Source organism: Mesoplodon mirus, assembly GCF_964341445.2.
Source record: "Mesoplodon mirus genome assembly, chromosome: 15".
Classification (NCBI taxonomy): domain Eukaryota; kingdom Metazoa; phylum Chordata; class Mammalia; order Artiodactyla; family Ziphiidae; genus Mesoplodon; species Mesoplodon mirus.
In genome coordinates this window covers 321,201-342,647 of record NC_138991.1, presented here as the reverse complement: position 1 = coordinate 342,647, position 21,447 = coordinate 321,201, and the positions used below count along the sequence as shown (strand labels likewise).

General features: G+C 60.0%; 1 protein-coding gene across 1 annotated transcript in view; it reads left to right on the top strand.

Annotated features, from left to right (window-relative positions):
* Nucleotides 1-4,030: 4,030 nt before the first annotated feature.
* MYT1 (myelin transcription factor 1) overlaps nt 4,031-21,447 on the top strand; it is a gene marked incomplete at both ends in the record, with an annotated part of 35,564 nt that continues 18,147 nt past the window's right edge. Inside the window, 9 exons of the mRNA XM_082645357.1 lie at nt 4,031-4,085; nt 5,095-5,125; nt 10,419-10,481; nt 11,229-11,476; nt 13,158-13,943; nt 15,047-15,181; nt 15,656-15,746; nt 16,808-16,921; nt 20,471-20,685. Of these exons, the coding sequence (XP_082501483.1) occupies nt 4,031-4,085; nt 5,095-5,125; nt 10,419-10,481; nt 11,229-11,476; nt 13,158-13,943; nt 15,047-15,181; nt 15,656-15,746; nt 16,808-16,921; nt 20,471-20,685 (1,738 nt within the window). The remainder of the gene's footprint in view (nt 4,086-5,094; nt 5,126-10,418; nt 10,482-11,228; nt 11,477-13,157; nt 13,944-15,046; nt 15,182-15,655; nt 15,747-16,807; nt 16,922-20,470; nt 20,686-21,447) is intronic.

The following is a 21,447-nucleotide window of genomic DNA, read 5'->3' as shown; positions in this document are numbered from 1 at the left end:
GACGGGGGGAAGCTCTTCAGCTGTGAAGGCCCCGGGAAGAACCAAGAAGAAAAGAGAATGAAAGAGAAACAGAGAGAGACAGAGAGAGTCAGAGAGAGGGAGACAGGGACGGAGGGAGGGACTCGGAGAGACACAGAGAGACAGACAGACAGAGGGAGGATGACTGAGCAAGAAAGAGAAGCGGGGGAGGCGCCCCTCCGGAAACCACCTGCAGGTCCCTGAACGTGGCAGGGGGTGGGCAGACCTGGATTCTGGGGGTAAAGTTGAAGATCGGCGCACAGCCCGTTGGGCCTCTGACCGGACACTCCTCGGGGAGCGTCCACCCTGTCAGCTGTGTTACTGGCTGTGCGTCTGGATTCTGAGAGCCCTTCTCACAACCACAGCCTAAGACGCTACTGGTTTCAAGGTTGCTCAGCACGTTTGCTCTCTTGGTCCCCGTGTTTGTAAACATCCAACTCGGGGAACTCAGGTTTGGCAAGGGTGCCATGTGGAATGGGCTGGTTTTGGTAACAAGTCATTGTGAGGACTGTTTACATTTAAGAAGAGCTTACACGATTACCCTTGACTTTACTAAAAAATACAAAACGGAACCAAGCATTGCCACCCCCTTGAGTGAGACCATCACGTGACACAACAAAGCAGGTTCAGAAGAAGGGCGAAGAGACTGTTCTCGCTGGTTAAGAGATGTGCCCAGGGACTTCCTTGGTGGCACAGTGCTTAGGAATCTGCCTGCCAATGCAGGGGGACACGGGTTCGTGCCCCGGTCCGGGAAGATCCCACATGCTGCGGAGCGGCTGGGCCCGTGAGCCATGGCCGCTGGGCCTGTGCGTCTGGAGCCTGTGCTCCGCAACGGGAGAGGCCAAAACAGAGAGAGGCCTGAGTACCACAAAAAAAAAAAAAAAAAAAAAAGAAAGAAAAAGAGAAGCCACCGCAATGAGAAGCCCAGTCACCGCAAGGAAAAGTGGCCCCCACTCACAGCAACCGGAGAAACGCCTGTGCGCAGCAACAAAGACCCAACGCAGCCAAAAAACAAACAAACAAACAAACAATTAAAAAAGAGAGATGTGGCCAAGTGGGGTGTGTTTGCATTTGTAAATTATTCTCCCATAGTTTTCCTACTGAAGACAGAACGACTGAAATATTAATTAGAGTGAAGAGCTGGTGTAGGGAGCCCAGGGCGGCCGTAAGACCGGCCGCTGGAAGGCAGGTGGCATCACAGAAGCAGTGTGGACCAGTTCTTGAGAGATCGCCAGCCCCACAGCGGGGGGGCACTGAGGCCGGCTAGGCCGGGATGGGGCCTTCCACCCTCCAGGTTGGAGGTCACTCAACTATGTGTGGGCCTTTCAGAAACAGACTTGACTGGTTTGTGCTCGGAACAAGGGAAGAATTTTAAAACATAAAGTAATGACAAATTGGGAAGTGTCTCACTGTCCTGGCCTGTCTTGCTGTGGTCGGGGCAGAAGGCGGGGCGGCCAGCAGGCTGAGCAGGGCCACCCGTCCACCCGTGAGGCATCAGTGCTGAGGGTGGGAGGATGCAGAGAACCACCCTCTGAGGAGGAAGACAGTGAAAACCCGGTGGAGCTGGCTCAGAAACCAAGGCTTCCCTGCTTGCCCGTCGACGGCGGCGTCCGGCTCTTAGAAGCTCGTTCTCGTATTGGAGCGCTAACCCTAGGTCTTCCTCCTGTAGTTCAGTTTTCCCCCTTTTCACATCAAAGCTCCGTGCACTGGAGAGAACTTCTCACTTATTGACCATTTGATGCAGATAAATTGCAAATGGAAAGGTGCTTGGCAGAATGAATGCCACAGCTGTCAGCTCTGTCAACAGGAGCTTGCAGTGTGCAAGCAGCACCCGTACGCATCCTGCAACCCTCTCTATTCTGTGCTCTTTGAATAATTTATCTTCAGGAAATCCAAATTGCCAAGGCACGCTTTAACCTAGCAGAATGCGCGCCAATTTCCTTGGGAAAACTGACAAAAAAAAAAAAGAGCTGTAGATTGCATTTCAGCTGAGAGCGGCCTGGCAATCAGACGCCTCGGCCCCTTTGTGCCACTGCATCGGAAGCCGCTGTGCTGGGCTCAGCGCAGACGACATTTGAAGACTCATAAATGTAATGAAGTCCCTTTGACACCTGCTCCTCTCTTCACTTTAAATGTGAGCCATTGGTCCATGGGGAACTCTGCTTTAAAAATAGAAATTATAGTAATTGTCTTCCGTGCTGTCAGGAGGCTGTAAACGCACAGCTCTCAGCTCTACTGCCTGGAGTCGACGGCCGCATAAATTACCCCAGGTTGTGATTTCCGTCCTTAACACAGCACATGAATCTCTGTGCGTTCGCGCTGCCCGGGGTGGGGGGCTCACTTTGCAAGTTCTAGCTGACGAGCGGGGGAGTTCACGGGAGGGGTCCCTTGTCTTTCTTCCTGAGCGGGACCTTAGCTGCTTGTCCTGTGCTGGCCTCTGGGGACTGAAGCCCCATTCCCCGGCTGCTCCTTTCCCACTGGCTGGCTTTGCTCTGATGGCCTCTCGGGGGCCTGGGAGGTGGGGCTGCTCCCTCCCCCCCAACCACAGGGCACACCTGCTGGGAAGAGGACCCCTTCTATCTCCCGCTCCGCTCCTGCCCAGACCCGGCTAGGGATCCCGTGTGATGACCTGTGCCCCCGGGCGTCCCTACCCTCCCGGGGGTCTGCCTCGTCCCCTGGAAGGACGTGCGCAGCATCCCCCATGGAAGTGGGTCTGAGGCAGAGAACGCGGCACAGGAGCTGATGGGCGCAGGCAGGGGAGCCAGAGGACGCGCGGGGTCTGGACAGGGCGGGGTCCCCGTCCCCCTCGAGGGCCTCCACTCACTCTCTCCTGGGGGAGTCAGCATCTCTGGGAGGGTGGCTGTGTGTCGGGTCCAGGGGATGTCTCGGCTTGCACTCCTACCAGCTCTCACCCCCGTCTGCTTCCCACCTCCAGAGCCAGTGCCGTGGCCGTGGGCCCTTGGCACGTGGCTGGTCAAACTCAGAGGGGCTGTGTGTCCAGGAGATGTGCAGGATTTCTAAGAGTTAGCACTAAAAAAAATCCCATTCATAACTTTTTCTATTGATACTGTCGAAATGATAATGTTTTGGAGAGATCGGGCTAAGTAAAGTTTAGTATGAAAATCAATTTCACCCGCTTCTTTTTACACTCTTTTTTTGCGGTACGCGGGCCTCTCACTGTTGTTGTGGCCTCTCCCGTTGCAGAGCACAGGCTCCGGACGCACAGGCTCAGCGGCCATGGCTCACGCGCCCAGCCGCTCCGCGGCATGTGGGATCTTCCCAGACCGGGGCATGAACCCGTGTCCCCTACATCAGCAGGCGGACTCTCAACCACTGCGCCACTGGGGAAGCCCTCTTTTTACACTTTCAGTGTGGCTATTAGAAACTTTTAAATGATGTGGATGACCTGCACTCTCTTCCACTGGGCAGTGGTGCCTGGAGGCCCCTGTGCTGCTGGGAGCACCTACGCATCAGGGTGCCCATCTCATGTTGAGGGTGATCAGGTCCCCAGGCTCAGGCTGCCCCCCTTGGGCTCCGTGGGACAACACACGGTGGACAGTGAAGCCCGCTCAGGTCCCAGGCACCTGTTTCTAACAAGACGACCCTCGAGTGCCGGGGTCGCCAACTCCCAGGGGAAGCTGGGCTCTCAGCACGGCGGGGTCAGAGTCTGCGGTGGGCGGTGTCGCCAGGGGACCGTGTGTTGTGACACCCTGACGTTAATGAAGGCTTGGTGGCTGCAGCTTCCTCCTCGGATGTGAGCCTGGGGGCAGCAGGAGGGCCCAGAGCAGGAGGTGAGGGACATGATGGGGCCAGTGGTCTCTGCCCTGAAGCGCCTCCGCCTCACCTGCTGCTCGCAGGCCATTCCTGCCCTGTGAGCTGTTCCTTGTCTCCTGTGTCAGATTCACAGGCACCAGTGAAGCTTGAGACAGAGAATGCCTGGAGGTGACGCTGCAGACACAGGGGGTGGTTCTACCCGTCTTCCTGTTGACAGCGCAGTTGTTTTTACTTGCAGATGAGCTTAGAAAATGACGAAAAGAGAGCTCGTACAAGATCCAAGGCCGTCCGAGGTGAGTTCCACCCTCCCCTCCCAGCAGGGTCTGGCCTGGGCCGTCCACAGCCTGTCTCTGGCCAGGTCCTAAAGCTGTAAATGCCACTTTCCGCAGCAGTTGTCCTTAGGAGGACAGAGTCCCGCAGCAGTGTGTTGCCCCTGGGACGCTCCTCCCCTACGCCGGGCACCTGGTGGCCTCAGGCTTCTTCAGCCTCAGGGTGCATTTGAGGGCCACGGCCACTGGGGGGCTTTTGGCCCAGATGCACCTGCTGGGGAGGAGAGGAGGTGGCAGCCCCAGCGCTGCAGAGTGGGGAAAGCAAAACCTGGTTAGACCTATTCTGTTTGGGAAGGAGAGGCCGCCAGCCTCGCATCACCAGCCTCTCTGCCTCCCAGGAGATTAGTCTTGGCTCTGAGGGCACTGGGATGTTGCTGGGTTGAATGGCACTGGGGTGGGGAGAGGGGCTGAGGCCCGGCTTGCTCTGCAAGGACCAAGTCCCAACCCCCTGGCCAGCCTTGCCACCCCGACACCACAGGGCACACACTGCTCCTGTGCGTGGGTGGCCCTCAAGGAGGGACCAGAGGCCCCGAGCTTCTCAAGTGTCTGCCAGTCAGACTAATGCAAGTTCTTGTCCCAGTGGCCCCATCACTGAGGGACCAGGTGCTTGGACCACCTGTTCTCTTCTCTGGCCAGCTCTATCCTCTGGGTCCTCTTTCCAGCCAGAAGCTGACTTCTCCCTGAGATTAGAGAAAGAGATGCTGTCCCAGGGAGCCTGTCTTAGCTGGGGCCTCTGTCCGACTCTGCAAAACCAGCAGCCACTGGGCGGGGGTGGGGGGGTCTGACATGAGCACCGGCTTGGAAGAGGCAGCTCCCTCCGTGAGACCCTGGAGAACATTCTAGGAGGCCAGGGAAAGCGGGGTTCAGGACGGGGGTCGCCCCCGCTCTTCAGTCGCTTGTGCTGTGAAGACACACGTACCTTTTCAGTTCTGCTTCCCACACGAGTTTCCCTGTTTCTCTTTCTCTCACTCAGCTCCCCCAGAGCCCACAGGTGCTGATCTCAGGTAAGAAAGGCTTCCTGCCTGCACCCAGCATGGTGCACGCCTGTGACCCCGTTCGTCCTAACTGTTGCACTGGGCGCTTGGAATTGAGCAGTCGCACCCGGGCCCCTGCTTTCCCTAACGAGGCTCCTTTCTGCCTGGCCTGTGTGCATCTGTCTTCGCCCTGCCTTGTCCTCCCCCACCTTGTCCTGGCACCACCACGCAGCCAGCCTTGCACAGTGGCACAGATGTGCTCACACCTTGTCACCCCTGGGGCATGACTGTCACCACGGTCCTCAGCCAGCAGCAAGGTGCTGTCTTAGTGGCTCCTCGGCCAGAGGTGAGGGGACAGGCTGTCCCACGCCCGAGTCTTCCACTGACTTGAGGGCAGGCAGTGGCTTATGTATCGACTGGGCGCTGTGACTTTCCAGATTCCAGGCCGGCCTCACAGGGACGGGCATCCTGAACAGGAGAGAGGACAGACACATGGCAGTTTTCTGGGTTGAAGCAGGAGGGGCCAGGCTTCCTCCCCAGAGGTCGACTCGCCCTCGTCTGCTGGCTTCCGTCCTGGGCTTGGCCAAAGCCTTTGTGTGTGTGTGGAGGGGAGGGGCTGGGGGAAGGCCAGAGAGAAAGCCACCCCAGTGCTTACGGGCTGGGCTGCCCCAGCATCACCCCACGTGGCCTTCGGACTGCAGGTTCTGTGGGCCTGGGCTCTTCCTGGGGCCTCCAGGGCCGGCCCCTGGGCCGTCTTGCCCAGACAGAGCTCCAGTGAGTGGTGTCCAGTGACTGGCAAGGAAACCAGCCTCTCGCATCCCCCCTTTCCGGGCGAGAGGGTAGTGCCAGTGCATCTGGCTCAGAACACTGGGGAAGGAAGGGAGGGCCCCCAAGTGCCAGGTGGGCTCCGGATGCCCCGTCTAATTTTTATAAATTTCCTGTGAGACGGGGCCAGGCTTGAACTGTGGCCAAGGTAACCTGCCTGAGGCTTGTTGGAGGGCTGAAGGGGCTCCGAGCCCAGCCTCCCGCCCCTGGGGCAGCTCTGGTGCTGAGTTCACCACCGTGCTGCTCTGCCTCTGCTGCGGGGTTGGGGGTGACGGCCACTCCCTGATGGACATTTCTGTGGGCTTCCAGACTCGAGGATGGAGACAGACAGGGCTTTCTAGTTACTGAGGGTGGATGCTGCTCTTCCTGCTCCCTCTGCCCCAGCCTGGAACAGCTCTGTCCACCTAATCGCATGGTTCCAGGGCATGAGCCACTTCTACATTCTTAGGTGTGAAGATTCTCACTAGACAGTGAACACATCTGGGGCTGGGACCATCTTATTCTTCACCAGATAGTGGTGGAGTGGATGGCTTTTGGCAGTCAGGAAAATGAGAGGACCCCAAAACATACCAGCATCTCTTCAACCTTTGAGGCTGTAACTTGGAGGCGGGAGGGAAGCACATGGGAGCGGTGCTCAGAGCCCCGCGCATGCGGCGAGCCCTGCAGCGGCTGCACAGTGCAGTCCAACCTCAGGGATTCTCATGGAGGCACTGGCGGCTGGTGGTGTTTCCCCACTTGTGAAGTGGGGAAACTGAGGCTCGGAGGGTTAGAACTCACGCAGCCAGAATAGCTGAATCACACACCCTCCTGCTCAAAGGCCAGTCCTGGCCGCAGGGCTGGAGGGTGAGGGGGGCACAGCAGCCAAGCCAGGCCCCTGGGAGTTGCATGAAGCACAGTGGTCGGCTCCCTGGAGGGTAGGGGCCTGCGGGTGGACCACTGGAGGAGACCCCACGTGATGCTCAGAGGGGCCACAGACCACAGGGTGGAGAGCAGGTCTCCCGGGGGAGGTGCTGCTTCCCTTGGGCTATGTGACATTCACCTGGGGACATCCTGGGGACAACGAGGGGGAGGAGGCTGGGCACAGGACTTGAGTTTTGGTAACAGATGAAGTAATGGAGGAGACTGGAAAGGCAAACCCAAAGGGCAAAGTTTCTCTTGAAACTTTGGAGCAGAAATGACCCAGAATAGATTTACTTTGAAATATTCTAAGAGCGGACTTGACCAGTGTAAGTAAGGGGATTGTGTGAGCATCTGGATTTTGTGCAGCGTCATCGATCTCTTGGTCTCACCCTGTTTACATGGTAATAGTGAGGCCCGCACGCAGTTCGATGGAGAAACTGGGGAGAAATGCATTGACGTGTTCTAGCGACGATGTCCTCAGCAATTCTTCCCATTTCTGAGAATCGATGCTTAGAGGAAAATCCACGTGGAACGTGCCACTCACGCCTGAGTTCACAACCGTTTGTTGGCCACGAACCACCCGTGGGGCACGATCCCCAAGGCACTGTGATTGTGCGCTCACCCCGCGGGAAGGGGCAGGTGCTGCAAGCCCGACTCCTGCCCCCAGCACGTGGGGGGCTGTGGTTGGTCCCGCGGGGCCTCCGCAGTGGGCGCCAGCACAGGCAGAGCGACCCTGGAGCAGACTCTCCGCTGGGATGTCAAAGGAACTCCTTCGGAATCACTTGACGGGAGGACGGGTCACAGGGAAGCCGCACCCACAGGACACTCTGTGGACGAGGGACTTGCGCCCTGTGGACCCAGAATCTGTGGCCCCCAGCGGCCCTTTCCCCGGCTCAAGCAGAGACTCCGGGAGCCGCCTGCCGGCGAGTGGCGGTTGCTAGGACACGAGCTGAGGAGCGGGTGGGCCTGGACCAAGCAGGACTCTCAGCTGGCTCCTCCCACCCGGAGCCCCTTCAGCTCTTGCTCTGACTTGAAGCCGAGTCCCTGAGAGAAAACAAGCGGGGCTGGTGGCCTTTCCCTTTGCGCAGTGAAGAGCCAGCAGACACCCCCCTCCCACCCCCTGCCCCGGTCTCCATGGGGCCCATCTGCTGTCCATGCTGTGGGAGGTGGCTTATGCAGGGAAGGTGGGCGCCGCCCTCTCTGCAGAAGGGAGTGGGTGGACCCCTCTTGGAGCATCCTTGGGGCGTCTCCCAGTCCCGGGAAGGACGCCCGTCTGCCACGCCCGCGCCCCAGTCCCCAGCCCGCCTGTCCTCACCTGAGGGCCTCCTCTTGAGCCACTGGCCAGCTCCTGCCAAGGCGACAGAAGGGAGTGGGAAGCCCTCTACCTGCCTCCACGGGGCCGGAGGGAAGCCAGTCCCTTCCAGGGGCTCCCGCTGGGGCACAGCTCCTCCCAGCCTCCGCCATGGCCTGAGAGCTACTGTTTATGTTCAGATCCTCAGATCCCTCTGAGCCATCGCCAGGACCCCGCTCAGGCTGAGGGCAGGCAGGGCCTCTGCCCCCCTCCCTGTCTCTGCCACACTCGGAGCCATGCTGGGGAATCGGGGGAGGGCTTGGCCGGGTCCCCCTCTTCCCCCATGCTGGGGAGGGGCTCCAGAGGCCTGGAACCAGAGCTGCTGCCTCACCCTGCCCTCCGGCCCCGAGCACACAGAGGGCATCCTACCAGCACTGGGGGTGTCCACAGGGTGACCTGCTGGCACTGGACCCCTGGGGCCCTGGCTGGGTCTCAGGTCACTTTCAATGGGTACTGTCTCTGCTGGCACATGGGGAGAAGGGAGTCTCCAGATTCCCCTCCCAGAGCGGCCCTTGGCAGCTCTGCACATGTGGCACATGCCTGGCCCGCTGCCCTTGGAGGCGCTGGCCCTCAGGGCTGGAGGCCAGGTGCTTCTGAACTGGTGGGCGGAGGTGTGGCTCGGAGCAGGTGACGTGTTTGGGGGCAGTGCCAGTGCCACAGCAGCTGGCACCTAATTGCCTGAGTGACTCAGTGATTAATCGACTAATTGGGACCTCAGCTTCAGATCCCCAGTAACAAGGAGCTTTTGTGAAGAGTCTCAAAGCTAGTTCTTGAGAAAGTGACAGCAAGTGTGGGGCATAGACTTCGGAGGGAGAGGCCTCGGGCAGCAGCAAGTCCTGTCTGTCTGGAAAGGAAACGCACAGTAAAGTTGGCGTGTTCACCCCCCATCCTCCCCCTCCCTCTCCCTCTCCTCCCTCTCTCCTTTCCTCTCTTCTTTTAAACACCAGGAGACGAGCCACGGTGGCCTCATCATGGGGGGCTGCAGGGTGCGTCCCCCTCAGAGACCCCGGCTCCCGCAAAGGCCACCATTGCGCTGGGGGGCGCGACCCTGCCTCCACGGACTGTTCTGTTTCTTGCTGATCCGTCAGCGAGTGTGGGCTGCCGGCCGGTGGGACCCCACAGTCCTCTGTAGTCAGGTCTGTGATCAGTCAGATTAGACACATCAGTGTGTCTGGACAGAGGTCCGGAGTGGTGCCCCTTTCTGAGCCTCAGGAGCCCACTGGTGTCGGCGGGTCCGCACAGCCTTCCTTCCCAGGCTCTGGGAGAGCCTGCTTGGAGGTGGGGGGCTCAGACCCTGTGACGACAAGGTGGTCCCTTCCTGGATGGGGGCACCTTGCGGTGATCCCTCCCGGGAGGAGCTCGGGCTCCCCCTGTTCCCACCATGGGTTCTCCGTCTCAAAAGCCCACAGGACCCTGGCCTCAAGCCCCACACAGGCCCCTTGCTGCCCTGGGGAGCTGACTCCTGGGGAAGTGGGTTGGGTGGTCTGTGCCTGTGACTGGAAGTTTCCAGAGCTTCCCACCGTCTGGTTCTGTGGGGAGACAGATGATGGTGAAGGGAGAGGAACTCCTGGAACTGTAAGAGGCCAGGCTTCGCCCCACCGAGGTCTCAGGGCAGCTCCTGGGTCATCGGCCCTCCTGGCTTCACCTCCCTTCACGGGGAGCTGGGGTCACACCAGGCTGCAAGCTCTGGGGAGGGGTCTTTGCTGCCACCTCCAGCCGGGGTCCTGTGGCTCGGGTCAAAACTGCACCTTCGCAGGGTTGTTCCTGCGGGGGGGCTTCGGCTCAGTGCGCCAGCGAAGGACACGCCTGGCAGGGCCTCGCAGCATCTTGAAGGCCATGGAGGATCCCCGTGTTTGTGCTTTGCCCTTGGGCCAGCTTCAGGTGCTGGTTCTGGGGGCACCCTGGAGCTTCCTTGTTCCCACACCGCTGGAAGCCTGGTGGTGGTTTGCCTGCAGTGGGAAAGACTCAATGTGGAAAACAGAAGTCGTCCAGCCTTGATTTCATACACACAGATCTTTAATTAAACACTCTCATAAAATTGTAAGGAGCCACTCATTTATATAAATGGGGGTGACTTATTTCATTAATGTTTTGCAAACTGCAAGCAGCCATTCTGAGATGAACTGTTTGGAGACAATCTTCTGCTTCCCAGGGTGAGGGTCTGGGGTGGGCCCCGAGGTTCGGACCCTCTCCCCATGCCCCACGGGGCCTGCCCCCAGGTGACCGCCCCTGCTTGTCTCCCCCCAGCTGTCCCACTCCCGGATGCACGGGCTCGGGACATATCCGGGGCAAGTACTCCAGGCACCGAAGGTAAGGAGGCTGGAGGGCCCTCAACAAGGTTCCTGGGAAAGAGGTTGGGCTGCTGGGGGGTTGGAGCTCCTCTCCTGCTCTGGGACCCTTTGTGGGTCTAGAACCTTCCACCTCTGCTCTTGGCTGCTGAGCTGTGGTGGCCTCCCATGGGACCCTCTTACTGGGAGGCCGAGCGCGGCTGTGGCGTGCCTTTCCGGTGTCTCCCCTTTGGGGCCGCGGTGAGGCCAGAGGAGTCTGTGTAGGAGAGCCCAGAGCAGAGCCGGCACACGCTGGGTGGCTGTTCTCACTGCTGTCATCCGGGGGTCTGCTGGGCCTCAGGGGCCCCCGGCTGCGGTGCCAGGCTCAGGAGGTGGGTGAAGGTGTGAAGGGTCTGGAGTGAAGGAGGAAGGGCCTGGGCACTCCTGACGACCTGCCTGGGGGGTGGTGGGCACGCAGCAGAGCAGCCTGGGCCGGCCCCCACCCCCCGCCATCCCAGGGGGAATGACTCTGGTGTGGACAGGGCCGTCGAGGTTAGGCCTTCCCAGAGAAGCAGGAAGTGAAATGTAAAGCACAATCAGGTCCTTTTTAATGCGGACAATTACTGTAAAGTTTTGAACACATCAACCTGCCAGTCTTGAGTTTGGAGCTTTGGCGGAGGGGTGGTGATGAGATGCAGAGAGAAATTTCCAGGACAGGGAAAGCGCTGCAGAGGGTGAAGGCCGGGGGCCCGGGAGGTGCTGACAGGTGGCCCGGCCTCCTCCCTCCCAGTTTACTGAGCTGCCCTCTGGCCAAGAAGAGGAAGCTGGAGGGTGCCGAGGCCGAGCACCTGGGGTCCAAGCGGAAGGCGCACCCCCTGAAGCTGGCTCTGGACGAGGGCTACGGCGTGGACAGCGACGGCGGCGAGGATGCCGAGGTGAAGGACGCCTCTGTTTCTGATGAATCGGAAGGAACTGCGGAGGAGGACGAGGCTGAGGCGTCAGGACAGGAGGAGATTCATCGCCCCGAGCCAGCTGAAGGTGCTTTGTTGCTCTTTCTCCCCTGAATAAAGGCGCTTAGTGTGGCCCCGGAGAATCGCAGCCTGTGAGCAGGCAGGGCTCCCGCGAGCGAGGAAGCCCTGCTGAGAACAAGCGCCTCTTGTCTGACGTTTGCAAGGCTTCCTGGGGAGGGGCTGGCGCTTGGGGCTCGGGGGGCCCAGAGGCTCATCTGTATGTGAGCATTGTGCATCTGGATGTGTGTCTGTGTGTGTGAGAGACGGTCGGACAGATGGATGTGGCTGTGCGTCTATGTGGCGGGGTCTCAGATGGACCCGCCCCACTTGGCCTCAGGGGAGCCACCTGCAGGGGGGGCAAGGGGTCTGCTTGGCATTAGGGGAGATGGCGCAGGTGTTCAGGGAAGCTGGGCCGGGCAGGGGGAACTGAGGGGGTCTCCCTGCTGGCACCTTCTTTCCTGCGGGGCCCCCTGCCCTTGGCAAACACTAGTGTGAAGGTGGGACACGTCCATGTCCCGAGACCTTGGCTGACTGTAGGGTCCTGGGGATGTGGCTGAGGCCTGAGGCCCAAACCCCCCGACACCTCCAAGCTTCTGGTGGTCTCACCTCTCAGGGCCTGAGGTGGATTTTTATTTCATTTTGGAGCCACTCCAGGGAGGGTCCTCATACCCGCCTCCCTCCTGGGGACCCGGCTCTGCCTGAGAGGGTGCAGGGCCAGGGGACTCTCGCTTGCTGGGTTCCTTATAAAGGAGGGAGTTTGGCGCTCAGGCATCGGCCCTGGCTCGGCCCCTCCTAGAGTGGGAGGACGTGGGCTGGCTGCTGCGCCCTGGTGTGGGGGGGTCCTTGTTGATCATCCCAGAGGGCCTGGGTGTGGTGAGCACCCACTGCGTCTTAGCCATGGCAATTAAAAGACTTAAACTTTAAAAACAACTTTTGCTGTTTCTCAGTTATGAAACCATCTTTAAAAAGGGCTTCTCACTGTTGTGGCCTCTCCCGTTGCGGAGCACAGGCTCCGGACGCGCAGGCTCAGCAGCCATGGCTCACGGGCCCAGCTGCTCCGCGGCATGTGGGATCTTCCCGGACCGGGGCACGATCCCGTGTCCCCTGCATTGGCAGGCAGACTCTTAACCACTGTGCCACCAGGGAAGCCCTGATCCATTCTTTAAGCTCCATTTTATGAAATGTAGATTCGCCTGATTTAAGAAAGTACACATAACAGGGAGGACCATTAATCAAAAATATCAGAGGGCCTCCCTGGTGGCGCAGTGGTTGAGAGTCCGCCTGCCGATGCAGGGGATACGGGTTCGTGCCCCGGTCTGGGAGGATCCCATATGCCGCGGAGCGGCTGGGCCCGTGAGCCATGGCCGCTGGGCCTGCGCATCCGGAGCCTGTGCTCCGCAACGGGAGAGGCCACAACAGTGAGAGGCCCGCATACCGCAAAAAGAAAAAAAAAAAAAAAAAAAAAAAAAAAAAAATATCAGAGTAATTCTCAGCTTCAAAATACAGCAGTGATTTCTCCCTCCACCTCCCGACATAAGTTTACTGTGATCTCCAGATCTGGACAGAGGGGCTGACCAAAACGGCCACCCCGAGCCCATTTCTGGGGGTTTGGTGTCCCCCAGCGGCAGTGGGGCAGGCTGGAGGAGCCCCGCCTGGAGACCTGTCCTCTTTCCCCGTGTACCTCCCACACAGTTTCTGATTTTGCGCAGGAAGGAGCCCCGTCAAGGCTCGTTTCGGATCCAGTCCCATCAGCAGCCTCACGGGCTCCTCCAAGGGCAGCTACAGCAGCTATCAGGAGATCATTGCAACTTCTCTCCTAAATTTGGGCCAAATCTCTGAAGAGACACTGGTCGGGGAAGACTCGGGCCAGGGGGCCAAGCGGGGCGCCGGCATCGTGCGCCTGGTTCGGGAGGAGGCTGAGGAAGGAGCCACCAGCGACGAGGGGGAGAAGGATGTCTTCATCCAGCCGGAGGACGCAGAGGAAGTGATCGAAGTCACCAGTGAGCGCTCCCAGGAGCTGCGTCCCCAGGCCCTGGAGGGTGTGGCCAGCGCGGAGTCCAGCAAGCAGAGGGTGGCCCTGGGCGACGAGGACGAGGAGGACGAGGACGAGGGAGGGGAGGCCCCGCCTGACGTGATCTGCCGGGAGGAGGCCCCTCCCGCCCCCCGCCCGGAGGCCTCTGAGCCCCGGCGCCCGGCGCCGCCCAGCCCCAAGCCCGCGTACTCCGTCCTCGTGGAAGTGCGCCCGGACGACGATGGCAAGGACGAGGACTCGAGGTCCCAGAAGTCCACGGTCACGGACGAGTCGGAGATGTATGACATGATGACCCGCGGGAACCTGGGCCTCCTGGAGCAGGCCATCGCCCTGAAGGCCGAGCAGGTGCGGGCCGTCCGCGAGCCGGGGTGCCCACCCGCTGAGCAAGGCCCGCTGGGCCCGGGCGAGCCGGGGAAGGCGGCGAGGCCCCTGGACGCCACCCGGAAGAGCTACTGCAGCAAAGGTAGGCCGGGCACCTGGCCCTGCCCCGCCCCCTCCCAGGGATGCGCCGTCCCGGACCCATGGACCAGTCCTGAGGCCTTTACAGGCTGGAGGGCACGGGCGGGGGGAGGTGGTGTGGGCCAGACAGAAGCAGCCTGTGGTCGGTGAGGCAGGTGGCCAGGCTGGGAGCACTGGGCAGTGTAGAGCAGGCCCGAGCCACGGAGGACAGTGGGACTGGTTCTCAGGGGCTGACTGACGCTGAGGTGCAGACGCCGGACAAGCCCTGGACAGAGCGGCCGGCGACAGCGAGCGCAGGAAGGCGGTGCCCGGGAGAGGCTTGTGAGCCCCTTAGGGTGCCCCTGCCTGCCTGGTGGTCAGAGGACGACTTCCTCCCAGTTAAATCACACAGAGCCCGCCAGGGCCCTGCCCTCCCTGGGGTGGGCTTTCTGAGCATGGTCTGTGACTTCTGCATTGTGGCTTCCCTACCAAAGGGGACGGACGGCTTCATTGGAAGCTTCTCTGGGACACTGGCTATGCTCTGCGGACCATGTGTGTCCTGAGAGGCATTCCCTTCTGCCCCACACTGAAAGTGACCTCTCTGGGCCTGCAGAGGCTGTACGAGGTCAGTAACTGAGATTTGGGGTCAAATTTCTGCCCAGGCCTTTATTAGCTGCTTTGGGTAAGTTACTCAGCCCCTCGGTCCCCGTTATTGTCAAATACAAAGGACGTGTCCTGGCAGAGACCTTGTCACACAGCTTGACCTCTCTGTGCAGAGGCCTGGCTCCCACCCCGAAGCCAGTGGCCCTCGCATGACATTAGCAGGACAGGGCAGAAGGTGGCAGCCGCCATCCGGGGGGTCCCCCCTAAAGCCCTGCGGGTCCTGCTGTTTGTGGCTTGCCGCAATCTGTGGGGAGCTTTTCCACCCAGACGGCCAGTGTGGCGGTCTCTCCAGGGTCCCCGTGCTGTCCAGCCATGGTCCCTTTTGGGCTCATGGGCAGTCTGGTCACTCTCCTCTCTGGACAGCCAGCGTGAAGGGTCATGAGCTGCCCGGCTGCCGCCTGCCTGCTCACCACCTCCCACCCAGCTTCCTGGCTGCCCTCCGACTGATAGGCCTTGTGTGTTTAGATCCCTCAAGAGCTGAGAAGCGTGAGATCAAGTGTCCGACCCCAGGCTGTGACGGCACCGGCCACGTCACCGGTCTGTACCCGCACCACCGCAGCCTGTCTGGCTGCCCCCACAAGGACAGGATCCCCCCGGAGAGTGAGTAGCTCTGCACGGCTCAGGCTGCCTCTGGTGTTTGGCTGGTGTCCACATAGAGGAGTGGCCACCCAGGACCCTGTCCCTCTGGACTGGCACGTCCAGAAGCCCAAACTTGGGCCCTACAAGCATGGCGACATGGAGCATGCCCAGTTATTCACATTGAAACGGCAGCCTGGATCAGGGCCCCTGGAAACCGGCCACAGACACGGGCACACATGAGGGGAGGCCGGGCCCTGGAGCTGGGGAGGGGCCGCTGTCTGTGTTCTGAGGGCTCAGGAGAAAAGCTGCCCCTGCTTCTAGGCGAGGGGCAACAATCGTGACCGGTAAGTTTAGAGGAGGGAGGTTGTAAGGTTTCTGCCTCAGGGAGGCCAGGGCCACACTGAGAGGGGGCGTGGCCTGACTGAGGGTGGGCCTGGGGCTCCTGCACCCTCCGGGGCTGGTGGTGCTCACCGGCTCCCCCTGGTTGTCTTGCAGTATTGGCCATGCATGAGAACGTGCTCAAGTGCCCCACTCCTGGCTGCACAGGCCAGGGCCACGTGAATAGCAACCGTAACACGCACAGAAGGTACGGGGCTGGGCTGGGAATGGTGAGGGCCATGGAGGGGGGTGCCTGCAGTGCGTGCCCCAGCCTGGGACACGGTCTCCCTGTGTGCTGCCCTTTGGGGTGAGTGCACGGTCAGGGCAGACCTTTGGCGGAAGCAGGGCAGCACCTGGAGGGGTGGTCACCTGTGCCACTGTGAGTGGGGGTCCCGAGAGACCAGAGGGCGGCTGGAGGAACGGGCGCACGCAGCGCAGGGAGGCCTGCAGCCTGTGGGGAGAGCCAGGTAGAGACCCCGCCCTGCTGAGATTCGGGAAACCTCTGGACACTAGCTTTTGCTCAAGGCAGAACCTCAGCAGCCGGGACCGAGCCTGGCTGCTCTGTAGCGGTGCTGAGACCCTGGTGCTTGAGTTGTCTGCCGTCTTCTGGTGAGAGGTCGCCGTATCCCCCGCCCTCGCCCCGAGCCATGGGTAGCTGCAGCCGTGGCGGGGCGTGAAGTGGCTCCAGCATGTGACACTCAGCTGGAACGATTGGCCAGGGTTTTTGAGGTCCAATCACTGAGAAGAGGCTAAATTCCCCAACACTGCTGGGATTATGTCACCTCTCCTGGCTGATCGCAGTTTCTCAGTTCTGACAGTTGAAGCTGCACCCGTGGTGTCTCGGATTGGGTGCTTTCCTGGGCAGGACCTGTGCCCTCCTCATGTGACCCTGGTGGCCCATGTCCTCCAGGGTCAGCACCCAGTCCGTGGCCCGTGAGCTGATAGAATGTGAGCAGCTCTGGTTGGTCGTGAGGGGAGAAGAGGGAGGTGAGAGGCGGGCCCAGGCCCCACACCCACCCAGAGGAGGTGCCTTTGCTCAGAGCCTTGAAGAACTTTAGGGTGCGTTTTGTCCCTGTGTCATTGGCTTAGAATTTCCAAAAACAGAAGCTGACTGAGCAGCAGGTGTTTTGAGGGCTTGAGGACAGACCAGGGGGAAAGGCCCCTCGATAGGCAAGGCAGCCTGCCCTGAGCTCCTGCTGACGCCTGGCTCCCGGATCAGACGGGTGGGGCCTGGAGGAGGGCTCAGCTGTCCTCCTGTCCTTCCTCTAGTTTGTCTGGGTGTCCCATTGCTGCTGCCGAAAAATTAGCCAAATCTCATGAGAAGCAACAGCCACAGACGGGAGATCCTTCCAAGAATAGCTCCAATTCGGATCGGATCCTCAGGTGAGTGAAATGAATCACAGGCCGGGAGGGGTGTTTTCGAGCCCACGTCCATGTGCCTGATGTGCAGTGAGGCCGAACACACCAAAACTGGGTCAGAGTTCGGAGCAGAGGAAGGTTTGTTCCAGGAGCCGAGCAAGGAGAGCAGGCGGCTCGTGCTCAGAAGACGCGACTCCCCGATGGCTCTCGGGCAGGGTCTTTACAGCCAGTGCGAGGGGAGAGGGTCCAGGATGGTGATCAGCTCGTGGGCCCCCTTCTGATCAGCTGATGGTGAGGTAACTGGGGGATGTTTCGGGAGTCTCAGCCTCACGGTTCCAACCAGTCTGGGGTGCACGTGCTTGTGGTCAGCATGTCATCACCATCCTCCACCGGGTGGGGGTCTTAGTTTCTGCAGAATGACTCAGAGATATGGGTCAGGTTGTCACCTCTGTCTCTTCAGGAGGAACTATAGGAGCCCTGTGACTCTGTCGTCCTATTAACCGGTTGGACCTGCTCTGGAACTGGGTGGGAAGGCCTAAGCGGCTGAAAGACTTTTCTTTTTCCCCTACAAACAAGAATCAAGGACACGCAGGGGCTTTTTTACCTGGGAAGGCCCTGCAGGGTCCTGCTTGGCTTCATGGGCTGCCTCCCCGAGGGCCCAGGGGGCTTGTCGCCTCTCCGCTGCTGTGTGTGTGTGTCCACACTCGTGTGTGTGTGCACGTGTGTGCTGCTGTCTCCCAGGGTGGACGTGGAGGGTGGTTTTGTGGGCACCGACACCCGCACGGCTGCCCCTGCCTTGCTCACTGTTGCGGCCTCTCCCGTGGCTGAGCACAGGCTCCGGACGCGCAGGCTCGGCAGCCATGGCTCACGGGCCCAGCCGCTCCGGGGCATGTGGGGTCTTCCCTGACCAGGGCACGAACCCGTGTCCCCTGCATCGGCAGGCGGACTCTCAACCACTGCGCCACCAGGGAAGCCCCTTTTTTTCTTTTTAAAAAAAATAATTTATTTATTTTATTTATTTTTGGCTGCGTTGGGTCTTCATTGGCGCGTGCGGGCCTTCTCTAGCTGTGGAGAGTGTGGACTACTCTTCGTTGTAGTGCACATGCTTATTGTGGTGGCTTCTCTTGTTGCGGAGCACGGGCTGTGTTCAGGGATTTGTTTGTTGAGTCGCTGGTCCTGTTTGGAGAGAGTGGGCTGCACCAGCCAAGGACCCCTGCTGTCTAGGGAGCCCTGGGAGCTGCTCACCCTGGGACGGACCCTGAACTGGGGAGGGGAGTGGGTGCCAGCAGCACCCTCCAGAGTGCCACTTCCTGTGACCCTTGAGGTGCTGTGTGTTTAGGTGCATATGCACACGTGTGTGTGTGCACCCGTGTGTGCATGTAGACATGGCTCATCAATGAGCGGGCTTCTGAAAGACCATTTAGAACGAGTCTGCTTAGTGTGACCTCACCTGCAAGCTCCTGTAGGTGCCACGCACAAGGCCAGAGGCTGAGGAACTTTCCCAAGGCCACACACTCCCCCGGCAGCCCCCTTCAGAATCTCCTCCCAGTGGGACCGGTTCTCTGGCGCCCACCATGCTGGAGGACTCTCTCTCACCCCCGGGTCCTCGCTCAGTGGACTCCCTGCTCCCTCATCTCCGAGGAGCTGGAACTGACAGGTCGTCCCGTCCAGACTCCTGTTCCACGTCTGTCTCCCAAAGGAGGGTGTGGGAGACCAGGGCCACTGTACCCTGCACAGGCCCGGCGTCTGGCAGTCATGAGCACGGGCAGCGGCACAGACCGTGGTCTGGAGGTGGGCGGGCCACCTCCGTCACTCACCTGTCCCTTCCCTGGCATGTGACTGGCAGAGCCTCTGTCTGAGGAGCCTGGCCTCCCACCTTGGCCTCAGAGGGTCACGTGCAAGTGGTCTCCGGGCTGGGCCTCGCCCTCCCGCACTGGGCAGCCCTTGCAGCCCTGTCCTTGGGGCGCCCTGCACTCCAGTTGGCTTCTTTCAACCAGGGGGCGCTCACGATGGTGGAAATTGCTTCTTTCCTCCATCTTATTCCTGTTCCTTCTGGCTTCTTGTCGGTTTTCTTGCCTTGATCCAAGTCACTGACAAAATGTCAAACTACCAGGCAGGTAAGGCTTGGTGAGGCCAGGGTGGGGACCAAACAGGTGCCAGATGTGGAGGTTGTGCCCCGGGAATGTGACTCAGTTTGTTTGCCCGTAAAAGTGGGACAACAACGTTATCGACTTCAGAAGTTTCTCACGAGACTTGAACGAGGCGGGGACGTTTTGTTCCCCGGGCCCTCGGTGAGGAGGCCGGATGGTAGCAGTGGCGGCCGGGGTGCAGAGCTTTCCATGCAGGCTCCACGTGTTCCATGGGGCCGCGTTTCTGGATGTTGTACCCCAGGGTGTGGGGAGAATCTTTGCAAAGCTTTGTGGGCCTCACGGACACTGAGTCTGCTGCTGGCGGAAGCCCTGGCTGAGGAAGTCACCAAAACGTGGCACAGACATTAAGTGTAGGACTTGTCTCCCCACAGGGGTGCCTGAGCACTCACCAGCAACTTCTCAGATGCCACTGGCTGGTCCAGAGGGGCCCCCCTGCCCTTCCTGGGGAAGGAGAGCCTGCTCGCGCTCTGGTGGCATCCGTTTCCCAAGGCCCTTCAGAGCCAGCCTTATCGTGGTTGCAGAGTCTTCCTGGCAGCCGGCTCCTATTTTTGGGTCACACTCAAGTTCTTATAGTGCCTGGCACCTTGGGGGCCTCACCACTGGCTCCGTCTTAATTCCGCCCACCCACCTTTTCCAGACTAAAGTCACTGCTTGGCTCTCCCAGGCCTCCCCCGCTCTCTTCTCTCTGAGCTGACTGGTGCACAAGCCCCTCCACAGAGCGGTACAGACCCTGTGGCCTTTCTCTGCCAGGCTGGTCTTCCTCCTGCCGTGGCTCCAGTGCTGTCAGGGCTGGTGCGTTCGCACCATCTCTTGTGCATTTAAAAATCTGAGCTCTTCCAGAGCTTCAGTAACAGTGACTGAATGCTTGCAGCGTCCTTTCAGGCCTGTCTTTAACCCTGGCAGCAGCCCCTCCAGGGGCATCTCAAGTGACTTTCAGCAGAAGACCTGGGAGGGCTAGGCCCCTCCCTGCAAAGGGCTGAGTCAGCCGCCCTGAGGCTGATTCTCAGAAACGCCTCCATGTCCCCTCCAGGCCCCCCAGCTCCCTCCCCTCTGGGGAATTGTAAGTTATTCCACCACCAGAATCCTGCCTTGGCTGCCTGCCGCCCTAAGGGCGCTCCTCCAGGTCTCCCTGCAAAGGGCTCTGAAACCTGCTCTTCTCATTCCCTTCTCTGTTGACGCGGGCTGCGAGGGGACACGCACTGTTTCTTCTTCTCCTAGGGCTTCGTCCCTGTGGCAATTCTTCCTGCACATCAGCCCCTAGGCCCCCTGTAGTGGTGGACGTGAGGGAGGGCCTACCTGGGTCTCTGTCCGCGCCGGGGTCTGAGGGACGGCTGGGCCAGGCCATGGCACGGGGCCCTGGGATGAGCAGCACAGAGTGCTGGCGTCCTGTCTTCATGATTCTCATCTCCGTCTCACACCCCAGGCCCATGTGCTTCGTGAAGCAGCTTGAGGTCCCTCCGTATGGAAGCTACCGGCCCAGCGTGGCCTCCACCACACCCAGGGCCAACCTGGCCAAGGAGCTGGAGAAGTTCTCCAAGGTCACCTTCGACTACGCAAGTTTTGACGCTCAGGTTTTTGGCAAGCGCATGCTTGCCCCAAAGATTCAGACCAGCGAAACCTCACCGAAAGCCTTTAAATGTAAGTTGGGGAAAGTGGCTCCCAGAGGTGTAGCGTCTGAGGGGCAGTGGAGGGGGAGCCCTCAGCAGCAGCGTGTCGGTCCTGTCCAGCCTGGGGCCCCAACCGCCCCAACCCCCCGTGGCGGCTTTCTTAGAGTCCGTGTCTCACCCACGTTGCTGCCCACACGCTCACCATCAAACTGGATGTGTCTCCTCACTACACGTGAAACACACCCAAGTCCATTATGCCGTGCGTGTCCACAGACTTAACGACGTCGCTGCCGTGGTTCACCCTACGAGCGTGCCCTCCCCTGGCTGTCCGTTCCCAGCCAGTTTATTCTAGCTCAAGGGGTGGGGGTCTGGGAGGGTCAGACAACCGCTGTGCTGAGCCTGGGTACCGGACAGATGCTTCCTGCGCGGGGACCATCTTGCTGGATACAATGTGCCATTTGTGATATTAGCAGCAAACTTTCTGGGTGCTCAGCACTAACAAAATTCACTCCGCCAAACCTTCCCGAACAAGCCTTCCTGTCTTTTTTTTTGGGGGGGGGGAGGGGTCGCTTATTGCACTAATTTGTGAGTTGCAAACCTATTAGCCCTGGAAATACAGATAGAATGGAAAAGCACCCCAGTGCACACATGAGATTGGAGCTGGAGGCTACTGGTGGCTGTTGTCAGCCCCCAGAATTGGCAGTGATGAGTTTCCTACAAGTTAATAATAGAAACACTGATCAGTCCAATTGCCACCTGGAGTGCCAGCGTCTCTCCAACTTGTTAGGACTGG